Below are 20,282 nucleotides of genomic sequence, written 5' to 3'. Positions count from 1 at the left end.
GTTCGGGGGAAAGGGCGCCCTGAGCAGCTGTTAGGGCATCTGCCCCGTGGTGGAATGAAGTCATCAGGTTACTATTGTTTAGCCACCAACTTCCTGCCTATTTTTGGCTACTCACATAGATAGCCGGTGCCCTAGCCAGGTTAACTTGGTCTGACATTTGTCATCATACAAAAGAGCCAACTGTCATCCAGGCACGTCCATCTCAGCCTCTTACGAGTTAGGTTCATGTGAGTCTCGTCCTGGTAGTGACCCTCTGGGTACACTGACTGTATCAGGTTTGTTGGCTTACCAAAACTTGGCCACTGGTGATGCCACCAGAATCCCAGGAAGACCGGCCTGCCTCAGTGGATGGACACGTTTATCTGATCGTGACACACTGTTTACTCCTGCTTCTGGAGCCCTCTCTTCGTCCCCAGGTTCATTCGCCCCGAGTCTGGGCCCTCTCATGCACGGGGTATCACACGCTTCCAAACCACTCCTGTCCAACCTTTCCTGCGGCCGCCTCCTCCAACGTGTTTGATATTACAGGACTGTATCCGGGTCAAGAATGCTTCACACGTGTGAAGTCCAACTCCCTGGCCTGGCTTTCGTCGTCTTCCAAACTTAGCCTCATTGCGCTTTATTTTTCACGACAGGTTAACGTGTTCTTTGTCTGTCTCCCAGGTCACTCGGTGCTGCTCCCCCACCGATGGTGGTTGGCCCGCTCTCTGCCCGGGAGTCCTACCCTATACATCTTTGAAACACGGCTCCCGCCCTTCAGCAGCCCCGACCGAAGTCGCTGGAAAGGATGGGACACAAGGCTTCCTGACCCTACCATGCCTACCTCCTGCGCCCATGCAGAAGAGCAACGTCTGTGCTCTCGTATTGTCTTGGATGCAGCTCACCTCTGTCCCTTTCGTGTCCCCTTGGGGGCTGGCAGTCCACCCGGGAGTATCCCTGGGCAGCCGGCAGCAGTGCCGGCCTGTGGAAATGAACGCCGAGCCTCACTGCCTGCCATGGGCTTCTCCCACTTCACTTCTCACTCGAACTCCCCGAACAGCAGACCATCCACAGGGCCACCTTTGACCTCGAGGGCTACTCTCCAGACCTCAGCAGAGAGTGGCGGTAAAATCAAAATAAGACTCATGTGAGGGACTCAAGGGAAACCTTGAGAAAGAAGAGACCAGACACTAAGCAGGGATGTGTGCGAAATACTGGTTTTTATTGGTTGGCACAAGATTACAACCTACAATTCCAATGGCCTTCCCTCCCACACAGCTCCAATGGAAGGAAACTGATGAACACATAGAAAGGAACAGCACGCTCACAGGATTAAGCATTTGTTTTTACAGAAAGGAGTGGGCTATGGGGATGGTGGAACTTCAGGGAAAGTACGGAAGCTCTATCCAGACTACAGGGGAGGGTCAGTCTGTCCCCTGTTGTTGGCTCCACAGAAGCAGTAAAGGAGAATCGTTACATATGACCGGCCTGCTACTGAAGGGGGGAAAGTGGGACTCGCGTCAGCTGTGGACCTGTCTCGGACCCAAACCTGGGCTGGCTGGACCCCGTCTCCTTTTCTTTTCAGCCCTTCCTCCCAACCCGACTGTACCCACAGGAAAAAGAAGCATGAAGGAAGCCTAAAAACACTCTCCTTGAGAAGAGGAAACATGAAAATTCAGTTTCTGCTGCCTTCTCTGGACCAAATTCCACTCCCCGCAGCCCCTGAGGGCCCTGCGCAGCTCTTCCCACGAGTGCTGTGAAGACACTGGGGAAGGGGCCAGGCCTGGGCGGGTGGCCCCAAGTGGGCAGGAAGGAAAACTGGAACTTTCCATGCAATACCAAGCAAGGCTGTTTTGGAACAAAGAATGGAAAAGACCATGCCCCTGTGGGTTGGAGGCTCCCAAGTCCGGGAGTGCATTTGGATTGGGGAAGGGTGACATTATTCCAAACCCCAGCTTCATACCGCAGCGTCAGGTCCCAAGAGATAAAAGGACCGTAACCAACTCCTCCTCCCATACAGGCACGGCCCCTTGGTTTCCTCAGTTTTGCTGCGCTCACTGGGGTTATTTCCGCCAACCTCTCCACGGATGTGAGGACTCAGCCCACTGGAGGTTCCACTTTCTACCCTTTCTACAAATTAGAGGCACGCTGCCCACGCAGGTGATACACACACTCACTCTGTAGACTGGTCACTAAAGGACTCTGTGCCCTAATGATGGGAAGCCTAAGTCGTCTGCTTTTCTGGGAGGCCCTGGTGGGTGGGGACAGTAGCACACTTCCGGTGGGATCGGAACAGTCTAGGTTGAGCGCATGGGATCCCCCAGGGGAGGTCCCTGGGGGCCCGGCCCTTGGATCTTGTCTCAGTTCTGGAGACATTACTGGGCTTGACCTTTTAAGACTTGGTTAAAATGTGTTAGCACGAGGGGGAAGGGACAAAGACGGTCTTCTGGAAGAAAAACTCAAAACATCTTGGCTACTTGCCTCAATTTAAGGGGTTCCCTGGAAATACCTGTCGACCTTGGCCAAAGGGAGACTGCATCGCGACGATACACTTGCAAAAGGGGAGGAAGCACATGTGGTTCACCTGTTTTAGAACTGGAATGGTCCCGGGGATTTTAACCTTTTTGGATGCTGGTGGGAAGGGAGTGATGCGGCGGGAATCATGGTAGGAAACTCCTTAAAAAAACCTCTGACTGGAGGCCACATCCTGCAGCCTAGCAAACAGGAACTGGGGCCTCGCTGCCTCCTCAGAGCTCGACCCCTACCAAGGTCATTGGAGAGGAGAGGAGACAAGGCCCTAGACATGAAGGCGGGGCTGCCCAGAGCAGATTTCAAGATGCTACTAACCACGCCCTCTCTCCGATACACTTGAGTAGGCCAGAGCCAGTTGCTTTATTTTTACAACAGCTCCCGACATCCTCAAATGCTCCTGACTTCCTTAAGCACACAGCAAACTGACAGCTATCGTTCCAAAGATAGAGGAACGAGCTACATGTTCCTTAGTCTAACCATCTGCCTTTTCTTGGGTGATAAACCAGCTCGGAGGTTTTCAGACTATGAAACAATAAACAGACCTGATGCGTGTAACACTGCACCACACGCTGTTCACAGAGTGGACCAACTGTTTTTCTAACCACTAAATACAACGCTGTGCTCCTGGGCCCCGGACGCACTCACGCATCTGTGCCCCGAGCAACACACATCTATGTCCACCTGTAGGTCGGAGTGAACGGGGGAGGTTCTCAGAGGCTAAACAAAACACCTGAAGCCAGTAAGATTTTGGAGAGGAGGGTCCCCTTGGATTCTGAGCAGAAAGTGCACGAGCCATGAGAGAAGTGGCAAAAGGGGAGCTCTGAGTCTGCGCGCTGTGGCTTCAATCTTCAATGCCTGCCACTCCCGCTGGAGCTCCTTCCTGTTCTTGCTGAGCAAAGGCCCTCAAAGTCCTCCCTTCATTTCAGCGCTTTGCAAGTTCTCCAAAACCTAGCCTCAGATCTGTTCCCTGTGGAGGCTCTATGTGGGACAGAGCCTTCTGGTTTGTGGGTGTCTTGGTCATCAGCCTCCACCTTCCTGGGCGTAAGTCATATCTGTTATGTCGCTGGACTTGAGAAACCAAAACTAGAGGTCCTTTTTTGATCATTTGTTAGTGACATATCTTCTCCACAACAAACAGCGGTTAAAGATCAAGGTTTAACCCTGAGAAGCTTTTTTCCCCCCTAATGGGACAATAAAGAGGCTACATGAGTCCTTGCTGCTTTAGCTTATCATTTTCAAGTTGGCATAAAAGTGCTCAGAAAGACAGGTTCATATTGGTATTACTTCCCCTAGGGATTTACAGGCAATCTCACTGGAAAAATGATTTCCTGAAGGTGCCACTTCACCCCATACTAGGGAGATGGGGGGTACGGTCTCAAGGCCCAGCCCTGGGCTTTAGGTATCTTGCTTTTTCCCTACGGTAGCCCAAAGACTTAGTTTTGATCTAAATGCCTGATTGGGCCCTCGAGCCCAGAGCAATTTTACTACACTGATGAAATGTTCTCTGAAAGGTACACCCCACAGGTAACTTCCACTGGCACTAAGCAATTTAGCAGGTAATTGTTCCAGAACCAGAATTTAGGCTCCTCAAGTCAACGAATACAGTCTTGCCATCTGGCCTGGCTGCAGAGCGTGTGGAAGGATGGGCAGCACGTCAAAATGGCGAGAAACCTGGAAAATGACAATGCTGCTGCTTCTGGATCTTTTAAAGCCAATCTCCAGGGTTTTAGATGCCTTTTTTGGTGTTCTAGGGACCTCTGTCCAGGGTTAAGAACTGAGACTGTAAACCAAAGGAAACCTAGAGTTAATTATTAAACAACTGGTTGCTGGAGGAACAGAAGCAATGCCTGTCCACCTTTTAGCTATTAAATCTTGCTTTTTGGCCCAAAGGCACTTTCTTCTCCAGTAGAACCCCCCCTGGTGCGAATTCTGAGTTAACGTGGCTTCCCTGTGAGCTTCCCTTCAAGCGGACCGTCTCATTTTTTCAGACAACTGAAGCTCACCAAATCTTCACTATAAATAAAGCTTCCGGGGAGAGTCATGCCTTTACTTAGAAAGCTTCATATTGCAGACTCACGAAATCATGTGACTGCTAGCCTCAGCTCAAAGCCTCACCAAACGGCATGCTTTCCTTCTCTTTTTATTAGTTTTTAAGGGACTAGGAGGAACTGCTCGATGAGTCTGAGGGTGAGGGGATCATTGCTTGGATGTTCTGATTAGGCTTCTCCATCCCTGAAAGGTCATCAGCTACAGCACAAATGCAGTCAAAATGTGAAGCTGCCTTTGTAGAGGTGGAAGTAGGAGGGCTGCTGGCCTCCAGATGACAGTCTGCCTAACATCTCCAGGTTCCCAGGGCCTGTGGTCATCTCAGACCACCGAATCAACAGACGACAGTAGCTTTGATGGACAGCAGCCAATGCTTCCCCATTTACTACCTGAACATCTCAAATGCCTGCTCTGGGTGACATCTAAAGTGACATGGAAAATAGCTCTTCTGGGATGGGGAGGTCTCTGTTGCAAGGCTCACCCCAGAGAACAGAGGCTGACCCTGGGCTGCTTTCCCACCTACTCCAAGTGAGATGGGTGCCCGGATGGAGCAAGGCTGACGTCACCAACATCAATGTCTGCACAGCCTGGAAGCCCCCCCACAGCCTTGGGGAAATGGGTTCCGTCCCAGTAGGGCTCAGAAGGAATGGCTGTCACTTCAGCTGGGCAGTATGACCTGTGTCACTTCAGGTCTGGCCTCTTTTAGAGTTTCAAGAATAAGAACCCCAAGAGCAGTTGCATTATATAATTGCCATTAGATGCTCTCCTCGCCCCAGAGCCTCTTGAGCTAACATGTCTCCTATTTGTTATAAACATGAGCATTACTTTCTGAAATGCAGAAGGGACCAGGATGAGGCTTGATTATCAATTACAGCGAATCCTCATTTCCCTTAAAGCAAACTCAGCCTACTGTGACGACTTCTCCAGGTATTTCTTCTAACTCTAAATTTTCTCTCAACTAGGCTGGACTTCGAGAACACTTCAGAAATACTAAAAATCACACAATCGTGGCAAAGATCACGCTGTGGTTATTAAATCCTTTCTGTGAACCAAAAGAAATGTGGCTCAGGCTAAGCTATTTTAAAAAAAGCTCAGGCGGGGAGACCAACAGAGGCATTCCTCCAGCGCTAGGTGAAAATGACGAGCACGTACAGGACAATGTGAGATGCACACCCGGTCCAGCGGGAGGCGGATTACTCTTCTGGTTACATAGGTTCTGGGCGGGGGGAGGGGAGCCTCCAATGAGCACTGTATGTGGGCCAGAGAAAGGGGGAAGAAGGAGGAAGAACGGTTCTGCGTGGACGTTTTTTACTTTTCAAAACAAAAGGTGATTTTTTTCTTCTTCTAAGCAAGTCTGAGAGACCTCACATGGACTGACTCCTAACATCAAAACAGAAATTATGTGTCACGGAGGAACTTGACTGTGTAGAACGCGTTTACAGAACTGCTGCAAAAGCCTCCCAGAGGTCAGTGACCCGCTCTGCTCCCCAGAGGCTGCTCCCCAGAGGCTGCGACAGGCAAGGCCTCAAGGGCCTCACGGCTCCACAGCGCTGCGCCGTGCCATGCCGAGGGCGGAAATCCTGCTGTGAAGCCACCTTCGAGGCCTTCCACGGCCTCGCGGGGGGTGTTCCTCCCACACTCTTTGATCCCTTCAGATGGCCTCAGCTCAGACCCAGCAGCGCGGGAGCCCTCTCCACGCAGGGCAGATGGGGCAGCAGACACTTGTAAAAACAAAACCGTCAATTCATTAACTTTTCCATCATGCCAGGTTTGCTACAAGAAAAATCAAGACTCCTGTTTCATGGGCTGCACCATTCTGGAAGGCTACAAAAAAAAAAAAATCAAATACAGCTGACTCCTGGTAGCTCTTCTCTCTTTCTCACTCACACACTCTCTCTCTCTCTCTCTCTCTCTCTCTCTCTCACACACACACACACACACACACACAGAGTCCTGGTCCAAAAAGATGGCATGACCTCACTGATGCTTCCCAGTGGCTGCAAACTGATAAACTAAAAACAAAGTTAATTTTAAAATATCCAATGCTGTCTTTCTCTATCCTGAGCATGGTGGACTGTGCTAGACGCCCTAGGAATAAACCAGAAATCTAGGATGGGGAAGTTCACCGTGAGACTTTGTATCTGCCCTGTACACAAGAACCCGTGTGTATCAAGCCTGAATAAGGTGAGTACTTGCAGAACTCACAGCAAAGCCGTGTGAAAGAAAGGCTCTGCGAGTGGGATCACTTTTGTGCTTTCTTCTGTTTCCCCTTGCTTTCTTTGGGGAGGCGTAACGGCTACTGCCAGCATGGGTCTGAGTAATCTATCACAGAAGGGCTATGACTACACACCAGTGGAGACAGCCGTGGTGTTAATGGTGCCAGGGAGGGAGACACACCAATCCCCACTCATCAGGTTCCCAGTGCAACAGAAAATAGCACCAGTTTCAACAATTCTGGTGTTGGACAAAGCCTCTTTTTGTCGGTTAAGAAAGCATCAGCACAATCTCCCCAGTTAACTGCATTAATAGGATCCATTCATGTCACTGAAAAATACTTCTTGGCACAGTTCACTTTCCTGACCCAAAGACGCCAACATCAATCCAAACTGGACTTGGTAGGGTAATGTGTTGTGACACCAGCCCTGTAAAAACAGCTTTAGATCATGAAAAAGTGCACAAATTACTATTAACACTACAGTTCTCCTGCAAAAACACTGCCTGTTTTCCTGCAAAGTACTTTCAATCCATATCATAAAGGTAGAATTTAGTTGGAAGAATGTGTTTTTTGGATTCCACTTAGTGCTTGGTTGAATTTATTACATTTTCTGCTTTACTTATATGGACAGAAACTCAGCCTGCCCTCAATCAGGCAACAAGCAGGCAGTATGTTCGTTTTTGAGTGAGGACATGCGAACAGCGAGTTGGTCTTTAGACTCAAATCCCACGGTGCTGTTTCTGTCCACTGGGGCCCTTACTTAGGGACAGAATTCCTTTCCCAGAGGTAGAACGGTATCTTAAGGAAACGGTGGGCACTCCTTGTCGGTTCTGTGCCTCAAGACTGGGAGAGAAGATACAAACTGAGAGCAGACAGCAAAGTATAAAGTTCACCAAAAGATATCCCCCCAAAATTGTGGAACACTGAATGACAGAGGCCTATGTCCCTTACATATATGCATATATACAACTCTTCTAGTGGGAGGGAAGAGCAAAAGCTTTTCAAAGTTTGAGTATTTATTAGAATTTTTAAATAAAGAGAACTACGATTTTAATTTCACATCTTGGCTACGTTTTGACAAAGGAGATGCCACTAAGAGCAGCAACAAACCCTGTCCTAAGCCGGGAACGGACCAGTGTCCCCTCCGAGGCCCGCCCCTCAATCTCAAGACGCTTTTCTGCTTACTTCCCAGCTAAACAACACGACTGGCAAATGAGGCCAGCATGAAGCCTGTACCAAAAACCAACACGACAGTCTGCAGTGAGCCAACGCATGATGTCACTGTTCTCGTCAAGGACCGAGCACCCTCCCATACCACTTCGCACCAAAAGGAGGACCTTCTGCATCCCGGCGGGAGACAAATTTACTATTTCTGAGCATGCTCCATGGTGCAATTCCAAGTGCTGTCACATTGCAAAGATAAGCAGACGCCTTCATTTTCCTCCTGTGTCCTTTCCGGGAACTTAACATGGTCACCCGGAATGGGGATGGGACTGTGCACCTGCACTGGCCCAGGACAGCCGGATGCTTCCGCACAAGGACAGAGTCCAGTTCGGCGCGGCGTAAGGCATGGATGCACAAGGAGAGAGGCCACCATTGGCGGTAAGTAGCATTATGGAAAAAATTCCAACCCGCAGGACAGAAACAGCGCCGGATGCTCCAGTGTTTTAGAGAGCAATCCCAAGAATCCAGTTCAAATCCCTACTGTCAACATGTAGGGAGGAATTCAATTTCTAACATTGCTTCTCCAGGTCTAAGCTGAGGACATTCGCTCCTGGCTTGGTAGTAAAAAAGAGAACAGGTTTCCTCCTGTGTCTTTCTTGACATGGAAACACAGCTTCGAGAAGGCCAGGAGTCCTGGGAGTGCTACAAAGGTAGCTAAACTCCTTCTGTACCCTACGTAACTATAGTCAGTGACTGGGGAAAAGGGAGAGGACAGGGAAACTGACCTGAGCCACTAGCATCAAAAAACAAAAGGGGAAATTAACTGTGAGGCTCTCCATTTCAGAAACACCCCGAATTTAAAAAACAAAACAAAACCTTGAAAAATTAAACAGTTAAATTTCTCTTCTGAAAGTCATTTATTTACATATTATATGCCCAGTATATAATGTGTAGATAAATGTACCCTGCGGTGAAAGGGACCAACCTCCTGGACTGAAGAGCGCATTACAGGACACGTTCTTGAAGGTTTCATCTCATATTGGTATCTTTTAATAAAAAAAAAATGAAAAATCAAAGAAAAACGTCTGGCCAGGGCTGGGGTGAGACGAACAGGAACACTTCAGAATCCAAGGCAGAGGGAAGGCTGTCTGTCTGTCTAGACAATTGTAGGGCAGTGAAAAGGGAGGGACCGATCATGCACAGAAGTACTTACAAATTACATACCCACCCCCCACCCCCTCCATAAAAAGAGAAGAAAAAGCCCATCACTTAACACCACACAGCAACACCATCAAGAACCGCTTTCTCTGCTGCCCATCATGCCTTATTTGGAGAGGAGGCCTGTGAGGAGAGGTGAAAAGAGCAAGGGAGGGAAGATCTGCACTCCAGTCTAGTTTCCAATTTCCGTTCCTCTTGCGCGGGTCTTCAGTCATCTTATGCCCGGCATGGAGCTCTGGGAGGAAACCGAGTACGTGGTGGCCACGACCGGGGTGCCGTTGTTGGCCGAGTAGCCTTGCCTCAACGTTTCAAAATACGACGCCTGCACCGGTTTGTGATACTGCAGCACTTTTATGGCATCTTCGATTTTGAACCACTCCCTCTTCCTTCCTGTGGGGGCAGGGAGAGGGAGAGATGAGGACAAAAGGGAAGCAGCCGCAGGTTTCTGATCTTCGGCTCGGGAGAAAGTGTCCATGAGAACAGAAAAGCCACTGTGATCAAGACTTTAAAACTGTGCACTATAAAGGTAGTTTTCCTCACTTTCTTTCCTTACAAGAGTACATGCTTCGAATGCCATACAGATGTCCGACGCGGAGGACAGGGAAGACACGTGAGAAGTGAACTGTGCGAACCCGCCCTGCAGGGAGAACCACGGCTCCTGGTCTCTTGCATTCCTGGGCCTCGGGGCCTTGCCCGGCCTGCATGTACCCGAAGCCCAGCCAGCACCCCCATCTTCTGCACAAATCAACACGAGCATCAGCTTCCAGAATTACGAGGATGGCTGCCTTAGAATCAGTTATTTATTTTAGAATTTTAAGAGGTATGTATCTAGAGATCACAAAATATTTTAAAATATAACACCATCCCTATTAACTTCTCAATCTGTTTTCTTACTTTTTTTTTTTCAAATTTGTTTTAAAATCCTTTATTTTTTTCTCTTATAATAAAAGTTCATTTCTTAACACCGGGAAAATGAAAGAAGTATAAAGAATATGATAATTACCCACAATAGGAGAAGCCAGAAATGACTACTCTCAATACCTTCGCGTCTTTGCTTTTCTTTCATCATATTTGAAAAAGACACAGCACTGAACAACTAGAACTGGGATCATACTACCAGATGCTCTGAATCTCGAGAAGCTCTGATAAGAATGTTGTGGTCAGAAACCTGGATCCTGGGTTGGGCTCCAATCACATCACCGGCTCTACTGAACGGTCAGTTTGGGGCAAGTTACCGAACTAGGTTCGGAGCTGTGCCCCAGCTTCCTCATCTACAGATATAAGAAACAGCACCAGCTCACAAGTCTGTTGTAAGGACTAATATGTAAGATGTTTGAACGCTACCTGGCACACAGTACGTGCTGTACGCGTTTGCTTATCATTATTATTGTTAGTGCTTCTCTTTCCACTTCACACTGTTTCTTGAGCGTTCTTCTATGTTATAAAAAACAGGAGGGCGCCTGGATGGCTCAGGCACTTGGGCATCTGACTCTTGATTTCGGCTCAGGTCACGATCTCAGGGTGGCGTGATCCAGCCCCGCGTCCGGGCTCTGCACTGGAGTCTCTCTCTCCCTTAGGAGTCTCTCTCTCCCTCTCCCCCAAGCCCCAGCACTCTTGCTCTTAAAAAAAAAACAAACAAAAAAACATCCTTATCTGTTTTTTTCTTTCTTTTAACCTCCCAGAAGAGGCCTAGGGCTGAGATTGTAAGAATAAAACACTCAACCTCTAAAGGCCTCGTGTTATACAATGCCAAACTGCTTTCCAGAAGGGCCATCCCAGTGCCCAGTCCTGCTAGTGTGTGCTGGAATGTCGTTCTCACCACCCCCTGTCAGCACTGCTACCTCTTCCTCTGTCACTGCCAATTCTTTAGGTGAGAACCGGTGCCTCCTTTTTGTTTTCATTTTGTTGTGTTCATTTTGTCTCATTTTGTTTTCACGTAGCTCTAATTAGTGTATATGTAAGTCTGTACCCTGCTTTTTCCATTCACCAACACCGATTCACAAGCCCTCTGCCACGGTGTATTAGCTTTCAGAAGTACGTGTTTAACAGCTGTGCACCATTCCGTCGGATGAATGTACCTCAGACCACTTACCCTTCACTGAGGCAGACGTTCAAAAGCCAATTTCCACCTGAACAAGGCTCATCTGCAGGAAGGCTCACAGGCTTATTCTCCATATTTTAGATTATTTCAATATTTCAATTCTCGGAAGTAGTACAAGGTGAAAGGCTTGGTGGATATTAATAGAGCAATGGTACCTTGAAAATTCATATCACAAGTGTGTGACTCCCGCCTGACAGAGTGCTCTGAGGACAGGGCCAGGCCACACTCATCTCTGTCTCCTTTTTAAGCCCTAGCACTGGCTGTCAAGGAGGCTATTTTTAATAAACCCCTACTGAATTTACGCACTTAAGCATATTGCATTCTTACCAGAGAGAAAGCTGTTAAAAGCCGGAGGGCCGGGAAATGCCCAGATCAGCAGTGTGAGGGGCGCGGGGGCAGAGCACATACGCACAGTGAGGGCAGAGGTTTCGGCAACTGGACTTTATCCGTTTGCCGATTTATAACCAGTTTTTAAATTAATATTACACTTTTCTGGAATACACTTTCCTTCAGAGGCAAAAGAGTAAACCATGAACCCACCATTAAATCACCTAAGTTTTCAGTTCCAAAGACACACACCCAATAACGGTCTGAGAGATCAAAGAGAACGGCTCCTCGGGAGGAGAGGAGGGGCACCCGAAGGGGAGGAATATGGATGAAACTGGAAACTGCTCCCACTACTCTGCGTCTAGCAACGACTCTGGAGGGAGCGGCTCGCTCCACCAAACCAGCAGCTTTCTCCGACAATATGAATAAGCATCACAAGGAGCAGCCAAGGTCCTGCGGCCAGTGCGGGTTCCGTGGCTAGCAAGGCCCCAGCATCGTGGAGGAGGGGCAGGAGCTGCTGAGGAGGGTCCCACTCGGCTTTAGGAACCACCTTTCTTATCTTTATGTGCCGTGTTGCTATTTGTTGACCAGGTACCCACCTTCAGCTTCCTTTTGAACATTTTAAAACACTACTTTCATAAGTTCAAAATGGACATGCTTGTTTCATTAAACATATCCCTCAATGGTTTCTTTATCAGGCTCACTTCTGGGTCTGGGTCACGACCTGTGGCGTGGCAACGGCCCGTGGTGGGGAGCGTTTTGGAGGCTACCTGGGGATAACTTACCAATGTTAACTGAATCTTCCCAGTCTTCCAGCACTTCTGTGACAATGAGCACATAGACATACGTTCTGTGCTTCCTCTCCTGGTTCTGAAGGGCAAAGAGAGAAGGAGAGAGGAAGAGCTTTCCCTTAGAGAGCTGAGATTACTTAAGTGAAACACACTCTTAGCCATATGTCGAGAGCTCAGACACAAGCATTCCTTTTACTTTTAATCATCCTACAATCATACGGGGAATAGCGCCAGATGGCCTATTTAAAACATGCCGCACTCGCATTTAAGGTTGTGCTCTTTGGCTGGCCTTCTAAAGACCAAGCTTTAATCTCTTTTTTCGTTCCCCTTCCCCTAAGTACAACTTCCCAGGAAGGCTGTGAGAAGGCAGTTTGTGACCTCTCAAGAAACAGGCACCAAGGAAATGTAACTCGCCAGAGCACAAGAAAGAGAAGAGGCCGTGGGCGGGTGGGGGCTCCATCAATGCAAGCAAGCTGATTATCTGGCGCGCCTCTCCTTCTCCTACTAGCTTTGCTCCTCTTTATTTTCCCATTTCTCACTGCCTTCGCCTTCCTCCAAACCTGTCCCCAGCCTCTTAGCTTGTTCCTTCCACCTCTGCTATAGTTACTGGATCTTTTTTCCTTCAGTCTTCTCTACACTTTATGTCCCTCCTCGCATCTCGGGAGAAGAGGAGGAGAGGTAGGGACGGGACAGACCAGGCAGGCACACCTTGTCTGACTGCGTCACAGACGCTGCCCTGCTACGAATGGAAGGTCTGTGGCAATGCTGCGTCAAGCAAGTCTACCAATGCCGTCTTCCCGACAGCATCTGCTCACTTCGTGTCTGTCATTTTGGTAATTCTCATAATACTTCAAACTTTTTCATTATTATTATATGTGTTACGGCGATCTGTGATCAATAATCGTTGATGTTACTATTGTAATTGTTTCAGGGTGCCACAAAGGACGCCCATATTAGACAGTGAACTTAATCAATAAATTCCACTGACCGGCCAGTCCCACCTCTCCCTGTCATTCACCCTATTCCCTGAGACATAACAAAATTAAAATTAGGCCAATGAGGGGCGCCTGGGTGGCCCATTCGGTTAAAGCATCTGCCTTTGGCTTAGATCGTGGTCTCAGAGTTCTGGGATTGAGCCCCGCTTTGGGACTCTCTGCTTAGTGGGGAGTCTGCTTCACCCTCTCCCTCTGCCCCTCCCCCTGCTGTGCTGTGTCTCTCTCTCAAATAAATAAATGAAATCTTAAAAAAAAAACTTATAAAAAAAGATTAGGCCAATTAATAACCCTACAGTGGCCTCTAAATGTTCAAGTGAGAGAAAGAGTTGCATATGTCCTATTCTCCCTTTAAATCAAAAGCTAGCAATGATTAAGCTTCATGAGGAAAGCACGTTGAAAGCCAACACAGGCTGAAAGCTAGGCCGCTTGTGCCAGTTAGCCAAGATGTGAATGCAAAGGAAAAGTTCTTGAAGGAAATTGAAAGTTCTGCTCCAGTGAACGCATGCATGACGAGAAAGCGAAAGAGCCTCACTCGGACATGGAGAACATTTGAGTGGTCTGGAGAGAAGATCGAGACAGCCACAACCTTCCCGTAAGCCAAAGCCTGACCCAGAGCAAGGCCCTCGCTCTCCTCAATTCTGTGAAGGCTCAGAGGTGGGGAAGCCGCAGGAGAAGAGTCTGAAGCTAGCAGAGGGGGGCTCATGAGGGTTAAGGAAAGAAGCCGTCTCCTCAACACGAAAAGGCAAAGCCAAGCCGCAGAGGCTGGGGGAGAAGCCGCAGCGAGTTCTCCAGGAGATCTGGTTCGGATCACCCGTGACGGCGACGCTAAGCAATAGGTTTCCCGTGCAGATGAAACAGCTCTATGGGAAGAGGACGCCACCTAGGACTTTCATACTGGAGAGGTCAATGCCTGGCGTCAACGCTGCAAAGGACAGGCTGACTCTCTGGTGAGGGGCTGATGCAGCTGGTGACTTCACGCTGAAGCCAGTGCTCGGCTACCACTCTGAAAATCCCAGGGCCCTTAAGAACGACGCTAACTCTACTCTGCCTGTGCTCTATAAATGCAACGACACAGTCTGGATGACAGCACATCTGTTTCCAGCATGGTTTACTGAATATTTAAAGCCCGCTTTTGAGACCTCCTGCTCAGAAAAGAAAGATTCCTTTCCAAATATGACTGCTCGTCGCCAGTGTACCCGGTCACCCAAGAGCTCTGATGGAGATGGACAACGAGACGACTATTTCCGTGCCTGCTGACACACACGCGTTCCACAGCCCATGGATCCAGGAGTCACTCCGACTTGCAAATCTTACTGTTTAAGACTCATAGGCTAGAGCTGCCATAGACAGTGATTCCTCTGATGCATCTCGGCAAAGTAAACTGGAAACTTCTGGAAAGGATTCACCATTCTAGATGCCATTAAGAACAGTGGTGATTCGTGGAAAAAGGTAAAAAATATCAACATGAACAAGAGTTTGGAAGAAGTTGACTCCAACCCTCAGGAAGGACTTTGAGGGATTCAAGACTTGAGTGGAGGAAGAAACTGCAGAGGTGGTAGAAACAGCAAGAGAACTAGAATCAGAAGTGGAGCCTGCAGTCAGTTAAGCATCCAACTCTTGGTTTTGGCTCAGGTCATGATCTCAGGGTCGTGAGATTGGGCCCTACACTGGGCTCCGCGCTCAGCAAGGAGTCTGCTTAAAATTCTCTCCCTCTTTCTCTGCCCCTCCACCTGCCCTGTGCTTGCATGGGCTTTCTTTAAAAAAAAAAAAAAAAAAAAAAAAGTGGAGCCTGAAGATGGGACTCAATTGCTACAATCTCATGATAAAACCTGAAGAAATGAGGAGCTGCTTCTTATGGATGAGCACAGGAAGTGGTTTCTTGAGATGGAGTCTACCCCTGGTGAAGATGCTGTGAAGACTGTTGAAGTGACAACAGAAGATTTAGACTATTCCATAAACATAGTTGATAAAGCAGCGGCAGGGTTTGAGAGGACAGACTCCCAGTTGTGAAAGAAGTTGTACTGTGGGTAAAATGCTATCAAACAGCATCGTCTGCTACAGAAAAACTGTTCACAAAAGGGAAAGTCAATCAGTGCAGCAAACTTATTTTAAGAAATTGTCAGAGTCACCCCAATTCTCAGCAACGATGACCCTGATCAGTCACAGCAGCCATCAACACAGAGGCAATACCCTCCACCAACAAGAAGATTATAGCTTGCCGGAAGCTCATGATGGTTAGCATTTTTTGGCAATAAAGTATTTTTAAATTAAGGCATATACATTAATACAGACACTGTAAGTGTATATACACACTTCACAGACTACAATATAGTATAAATATAACTTTCATATGCACTGACAAAAAAATCAAAGAAACATTGGACTTGCTTTATTGCAATATGTGCTCTACTGCAGTGGTCTGGAACTGGACCCACAATATCTGAGGTTATGCCTGTACTAACAAATAATTGTATTTGTCTGGAGGAGACGATGGGATTTTAAAAAAGTAAGCTACTCTCTGCTAATGCTGTTGTGTTTTGAAAACTGAAAACCAAGATGGCGTCCACCCTAGATTAGGACCATGATGGACTAAATGTTTATGCCCCCCACAATTCAGATGTTGAGATCCTAATTCCCAGTGGGATAGTATTAGGAGGTGGGGCCTCCGGCAGCTGATCAGGTTGAGAAGGGCTGACTCTCAGGAATGGGACTGGCGCCCTGAAAAGAGGCCCCAGTGAGCAACCATCCCCCTTTCGCTGTGTGAGAACACAGAGAGAAACAGCTACAAGTACTCCATGCTTTTCAAAATTTTAGGTAAGCCACTTCACTTTTACAAAAGACCTATCTATATCAGTACCTGTTTTTGCTAACTGAAAGAAATCCGAGGAGGAATTTGTGCTTATAAAAAAAAAAAAAAGGTGAGAAGCAAAAGCAGCATTCAGCATTTCCGTTGCAGCGAGCCACTGGAGGCAGCGCACGCGTGGAGCAGCGAGAGCGTCGGGCCGACTTCTTCCCCAGGAACTACGCTCAGCATGTCCCCACCGAGCTGCCAGGGCTGTGAACTGGGGCTGTGCACACCTGTGCTTTAGCCTGACTCATTTTATGCATCTGTTAATAGGACGTATTCTGAGGTAACAGAAAAGCCTGAGAGAGGTATTTTTTGGTTTTGGAAATGCTAGAAAAAAATTTAATTTATATATATATATATAATTTATATATGAAATTATATATTAATTGCTTCTTCACTTTCTACCATTTTGACTTACAAAAGGTTTCCCACAAACACTCTAGTTTTGGAAAGCAGGAGAAACTAGTAACTATGAACCAGGAAGTGGGTCCTCACCAGACACTGAATCTGCTGGTGCCTTGATCTTTGACTTCCTAGCCTCCAGAACTGTGAGAAATCCATTTCTATTGCTTATAAGCCACTCAGTTTTGTTACAGCAGCCCGAAAGGACTAAGACAAAGAAAAACTTATATATATATGAAAAACTTTTATATAGATATAAAATATCTATCTATCTATCTATCTATCTATCTATCTATCTATCTATCTATATTACATGGTTACTAATATGATACCAATTGCACCAAAGATTTTAACAGGCTTACCTCAAAAATTCCAACCAATCTTCCCAATGTCCCTTTTACTCCAGCCTGAAAAGTGAAGAAAAATTGACACATTAATATTGTTTATATTACTGGTCTCATTCTAAATCAAAATCCAAGAGGAACACCTTAGGAGGACTCCAGGTCTACAGAGGTCACACCAGTATTTCCTGAGTGTCACGGACTGGTAACAGCAGGGTGTGCTCTGGGGAGAGAGGACTCCTCTCATCTCCTCCCCGTCTCTTTCCCCACTGCAATGCCAGCCAAACACAGGAGGTAATCAAGGCCATGAAGCCACACAGAAGATATTTTGAGGTATTAATTACTTCACTCACTCATTCATTCATTCAACAAATACACTGACTGCCTAATCCATGTCAGAGGTATAGTGATGAATAGGCTAGAACACGAGATCTTCATCTGACTTGTTCTTGGCTGTCTGTATACAGTACACCCCGAATAGCTCCACACCTTATAGAAGCAGCTCAGGAAGGCAGTTAACAAGTACATAAACCTGGTGATTCTGCTGGCGACAGGTATTGACAGAGACACACAGAATGATGTGATGGACAGAGAGTGATGGGGAGGGGACGGCTTCACGCACAGGTTAGGCCTTCACGCATATACTCTGTATCTCCCATCGGGCCTTTGGTATTTGTTTTAGATCTGCGTCTTTCTGATGCATCACAGGCACATTGTTCAGCTTATTCCGATGGATTGATTTTTCTTTTCAGCCTATCAAAACCAGGGCTATCCCATCTCTAGTCATTTGATATTTTTCATTCCTACCTGTTCTTTACATATCTGTTTCCATTATGTATGCCTTTGTTTCCACGATTTTTTGTTCTTTTAAATTAAAAGTTATTCCTTCATTTACTTCTGAACATCGTGAACATATTTAAGTTCCTTGTCAGGCCATGCTATAAAATTCATTTCACCTGAAGTAAATTCATGTTCCAATTGGTGGAAGGGCTTACTTTTGAGGCTTCTGTTCCAAGGTGATGCAGGGAACAGCACAGGCAGAGCCATGGAATCAGGCTGTGGTTTGGCTCCATCTTTTACTGTGCATTGCCTCTTTGTCCTCTTCCTACCTTGGCCCACATCGTTCTAAAAGTCTCAGCTCCTGGTATCCTTTCCGTTGGGAACCTGGGCTCCCCCTACTCCACGGGGTCTGAACACTAGCCACCAAGGCCGGGCAGGCTGTAGCCTTCCCATGACATTCAGCAGTTCTACCCTGCTCCTGACCTACGGAGATGGTACCCACCCTGCTTCTGGGCCAGGCTATGTCTTTTTAGCTTTTGCTTTTTATATTTTGTATCTGTCCCTGCTAGGAGTGGGGAGAGGCGAGAGAAGGACGAATCCCTGGAAATGCCTGGGAAATGTTGTAACTTGTTTTCTATTACCACTGCTATGTTATTTATAATAACTAAATTTGTAATAAACTAAAAATTAAGGCAAAAATACCTTCTTAAGACATTAGGTACTCATTAAGTTTGTACAGAATGAATAAAATTTTAAAGTAGGTACTCTAAAAATTTAAAATAAAGGCCAATTTATAGGCCTAGACTCCTAGGTGAGCTATATTTTGAAGTTAATTTTTGGTAATTATCTGTCAAATAATTCTTTTCCTTTCTCTTGCCAACATGCCTGTTCATTTCCCATCTGCTCTTTCCCCCATGTGGCTTTTGTGTCTACTCAAATGGAAATTTTTATTTTCCTATTTAAACTGATTCTCTACATTTTTATATATTTTTTATTTTTTAAAAAAGGTTATTCATTTATTTATTTGACAGAGAGAGAGAGAGAGAGAGAGAGAGAGAGAGTACAAGCAGGGGGAGCAGCAGGCAGAGGGAGAAGGAGAAGCAGACTCCCTGCTAAGCAGGGGGCCTGATGTGGGGCTCAATCCCAGGACCCCGGGATCATGACCTGAGCCAAAGGTAGACATTTAACCAACTGAGCAACCCAGCCGCTCCTGATTCTCAACATTTAAAAAAAATTTTTTAAATTTATTTAAGTAATCTCTACACCCAATGTGGGGCTTGAACTCATGACCCCGAGATCAAGAGCCACACACTCCACTGACTAAGCCAGCCAGGCGCCCCTAAACTGATTCTCTACATTTTTAGAGATAATTGCACTTCACGGCCAGGTATGACTAGTTAGACTGTACTTCGTGAATTAACCAATGTAGCTGCCTGAACACGTGGGACGAGCTGGCAGGCCAGCTTGGACTAGAAAACCAATTCTGTACCCCGACCCAGGCAGCCTGAACACTCAGATCAATTCCTGAGATGTGGCACCCGTGCCCCTGCCTGTGGTCCCGACCGACGGGGCCTAGGAGCAGGGCTGTCAGGTTGGTGGGAAGGGAGGGAGGGAGGAAAGGAAAGAGGCCATCATTCACATTTCTCTTCTGCAAAGTAGAGAAAGAGTTCTCTTTAGCAGTTTTAACTGTTCAATTTTTTTTTCTTAAAGAAACCAAAAGTTGAGAAAAGAAAATGATCTCCAATTTTTTTAAAAGATTTTATTCATTTATTTGAGAGAGAGAGAATGTGTGCATGCACAGGGGGAGAGTGACAAGGGACAAGGAGACTCCACGCTGAGCTCAGAGCCTGACACAGGGCTTGATCTCATGACCCTGAGTTCATGACCTGAGCCAAAATCAAGAGTTGGACGCTTAACTGCCTGAGCCACCCAGGGGCCCAAAACTCCAATTTTAAGGGAAAAATTAACTTATATTATGACAGCTCAATATAATTTATTTAAAACTTTTGTTTAATAATGGTGTTTTCTACAACATGTATCTATGATATACTGTAACAGAGGCAGTTGGGAAAAGCATAAAACAGATGCATTCTGGGGAGCCTTCAGCTTGGGTCATGATCCCGGAGTCGCAGGATCGAGCCTCGTGTCAGGCTCCCTGCTTCTCCCTCTGCCCTTCACCCCACTTGTGCTCTCTCACTCACTCTCTCTCTCAAATAAATAAACACAATCTGAAAAAAATAAACTAGATGCATTCTTATAAAGTCTAGTGTAACTTAAATAATGCTGCCATCTGTACAAAGAAATTTCAGTGGCATTTATTTTCACTTCTAATTAAACTTCAAGTTGTAGAAATTAACAATAGCTTTATTTGTCTCAGTGTTTCAAGTTTTATACCAATGTTTAGGGGATCTACTTTGGAGAATTCTATCTAAGGTGATCCTACCAATGATTCTATGGTGAAAAGCAAAGAAATAGTCTTTTATTTACCAGTTTCTAAATTGAGATTTAGCAGTTTCTGTAGGAGGTGGTGCCTCTTCAGTAAG

At 46.7% G+C, this 20,282-nt stretch overlaps 1 protein-coding gene and 1 long non-coding RNA gene across 3 annotated transcripts in view; one reads left to right on the top strand and one right to left on the bottom strand.

Annotated features, from left to right (window-relative positions):
* LOC121106049 overlaps positions 1–11,996 on the top strand; it is a 28,177-nt gene extending 16,181 nt beyond the window's left edge. Inside the window, exons 3-5 of one of the 2 annotated variants that reach the window (XR_005838747.1) lie at positions 664–8,374; positions 9,711–9,974; positions 10,105–11,996. This is a non-coding gene — a long non-coding RNA (uncharacterized LOC121106049). Of the gene's footprint in view, positions 1–663; positions 8,375–9,551; positions 9,975–10,104 lie in introns of those variants that run through there. The other variant, XR_005838746.1, reaches the window with a different exon arrangement.
* The window catches only part of LOC103665476 (diphosphoinositol polyphosphate phosphohydrolase 1), a 105,675-nt gene continuing 94,349 nt past the window's right edge, over positions 8,957–20,282 (bottom strand). Inside the window, exons 3-5 of the mRNA XM_040644740.1 lie at positions 16,981–17,025; positions 12,368–12,452; positions 8,957–9,544 (exon numbers count right to left, since the gene is read on the bottom strand). Coding sequence (XP_040500674.1) covers positions 9,366–9,544; positions 12,368–12,452; positions 16,981–17,025 — 309 coding nt within the window. The 3' untranslated portion in view covers positions 8,957–9,365. The remainder of the gene's footprint in view (positions 9,545–12,367; positions 12,453–16,980; positions 17,026–20,282) is intronic.

This window comes from Ursus maritimus, unplaced genomic scaffold, assembly GCF_017311325.1.
Source record: "Ursus maritimus isolate PB19 unplaced genomic scaffold, ASM1731132v1 scaffold_30, whole genome shotgun sequence".
In the NCBI taxonomy this organism is placed as follows: Eukaryota; Metazoa; Chordata; class Mammalia; order Carnivora; family Ursidae; genus Ursus; species Ursus maritimus.
This window is presented reverse-complemented; position numbering and strand designations above follow the sequence as displayed.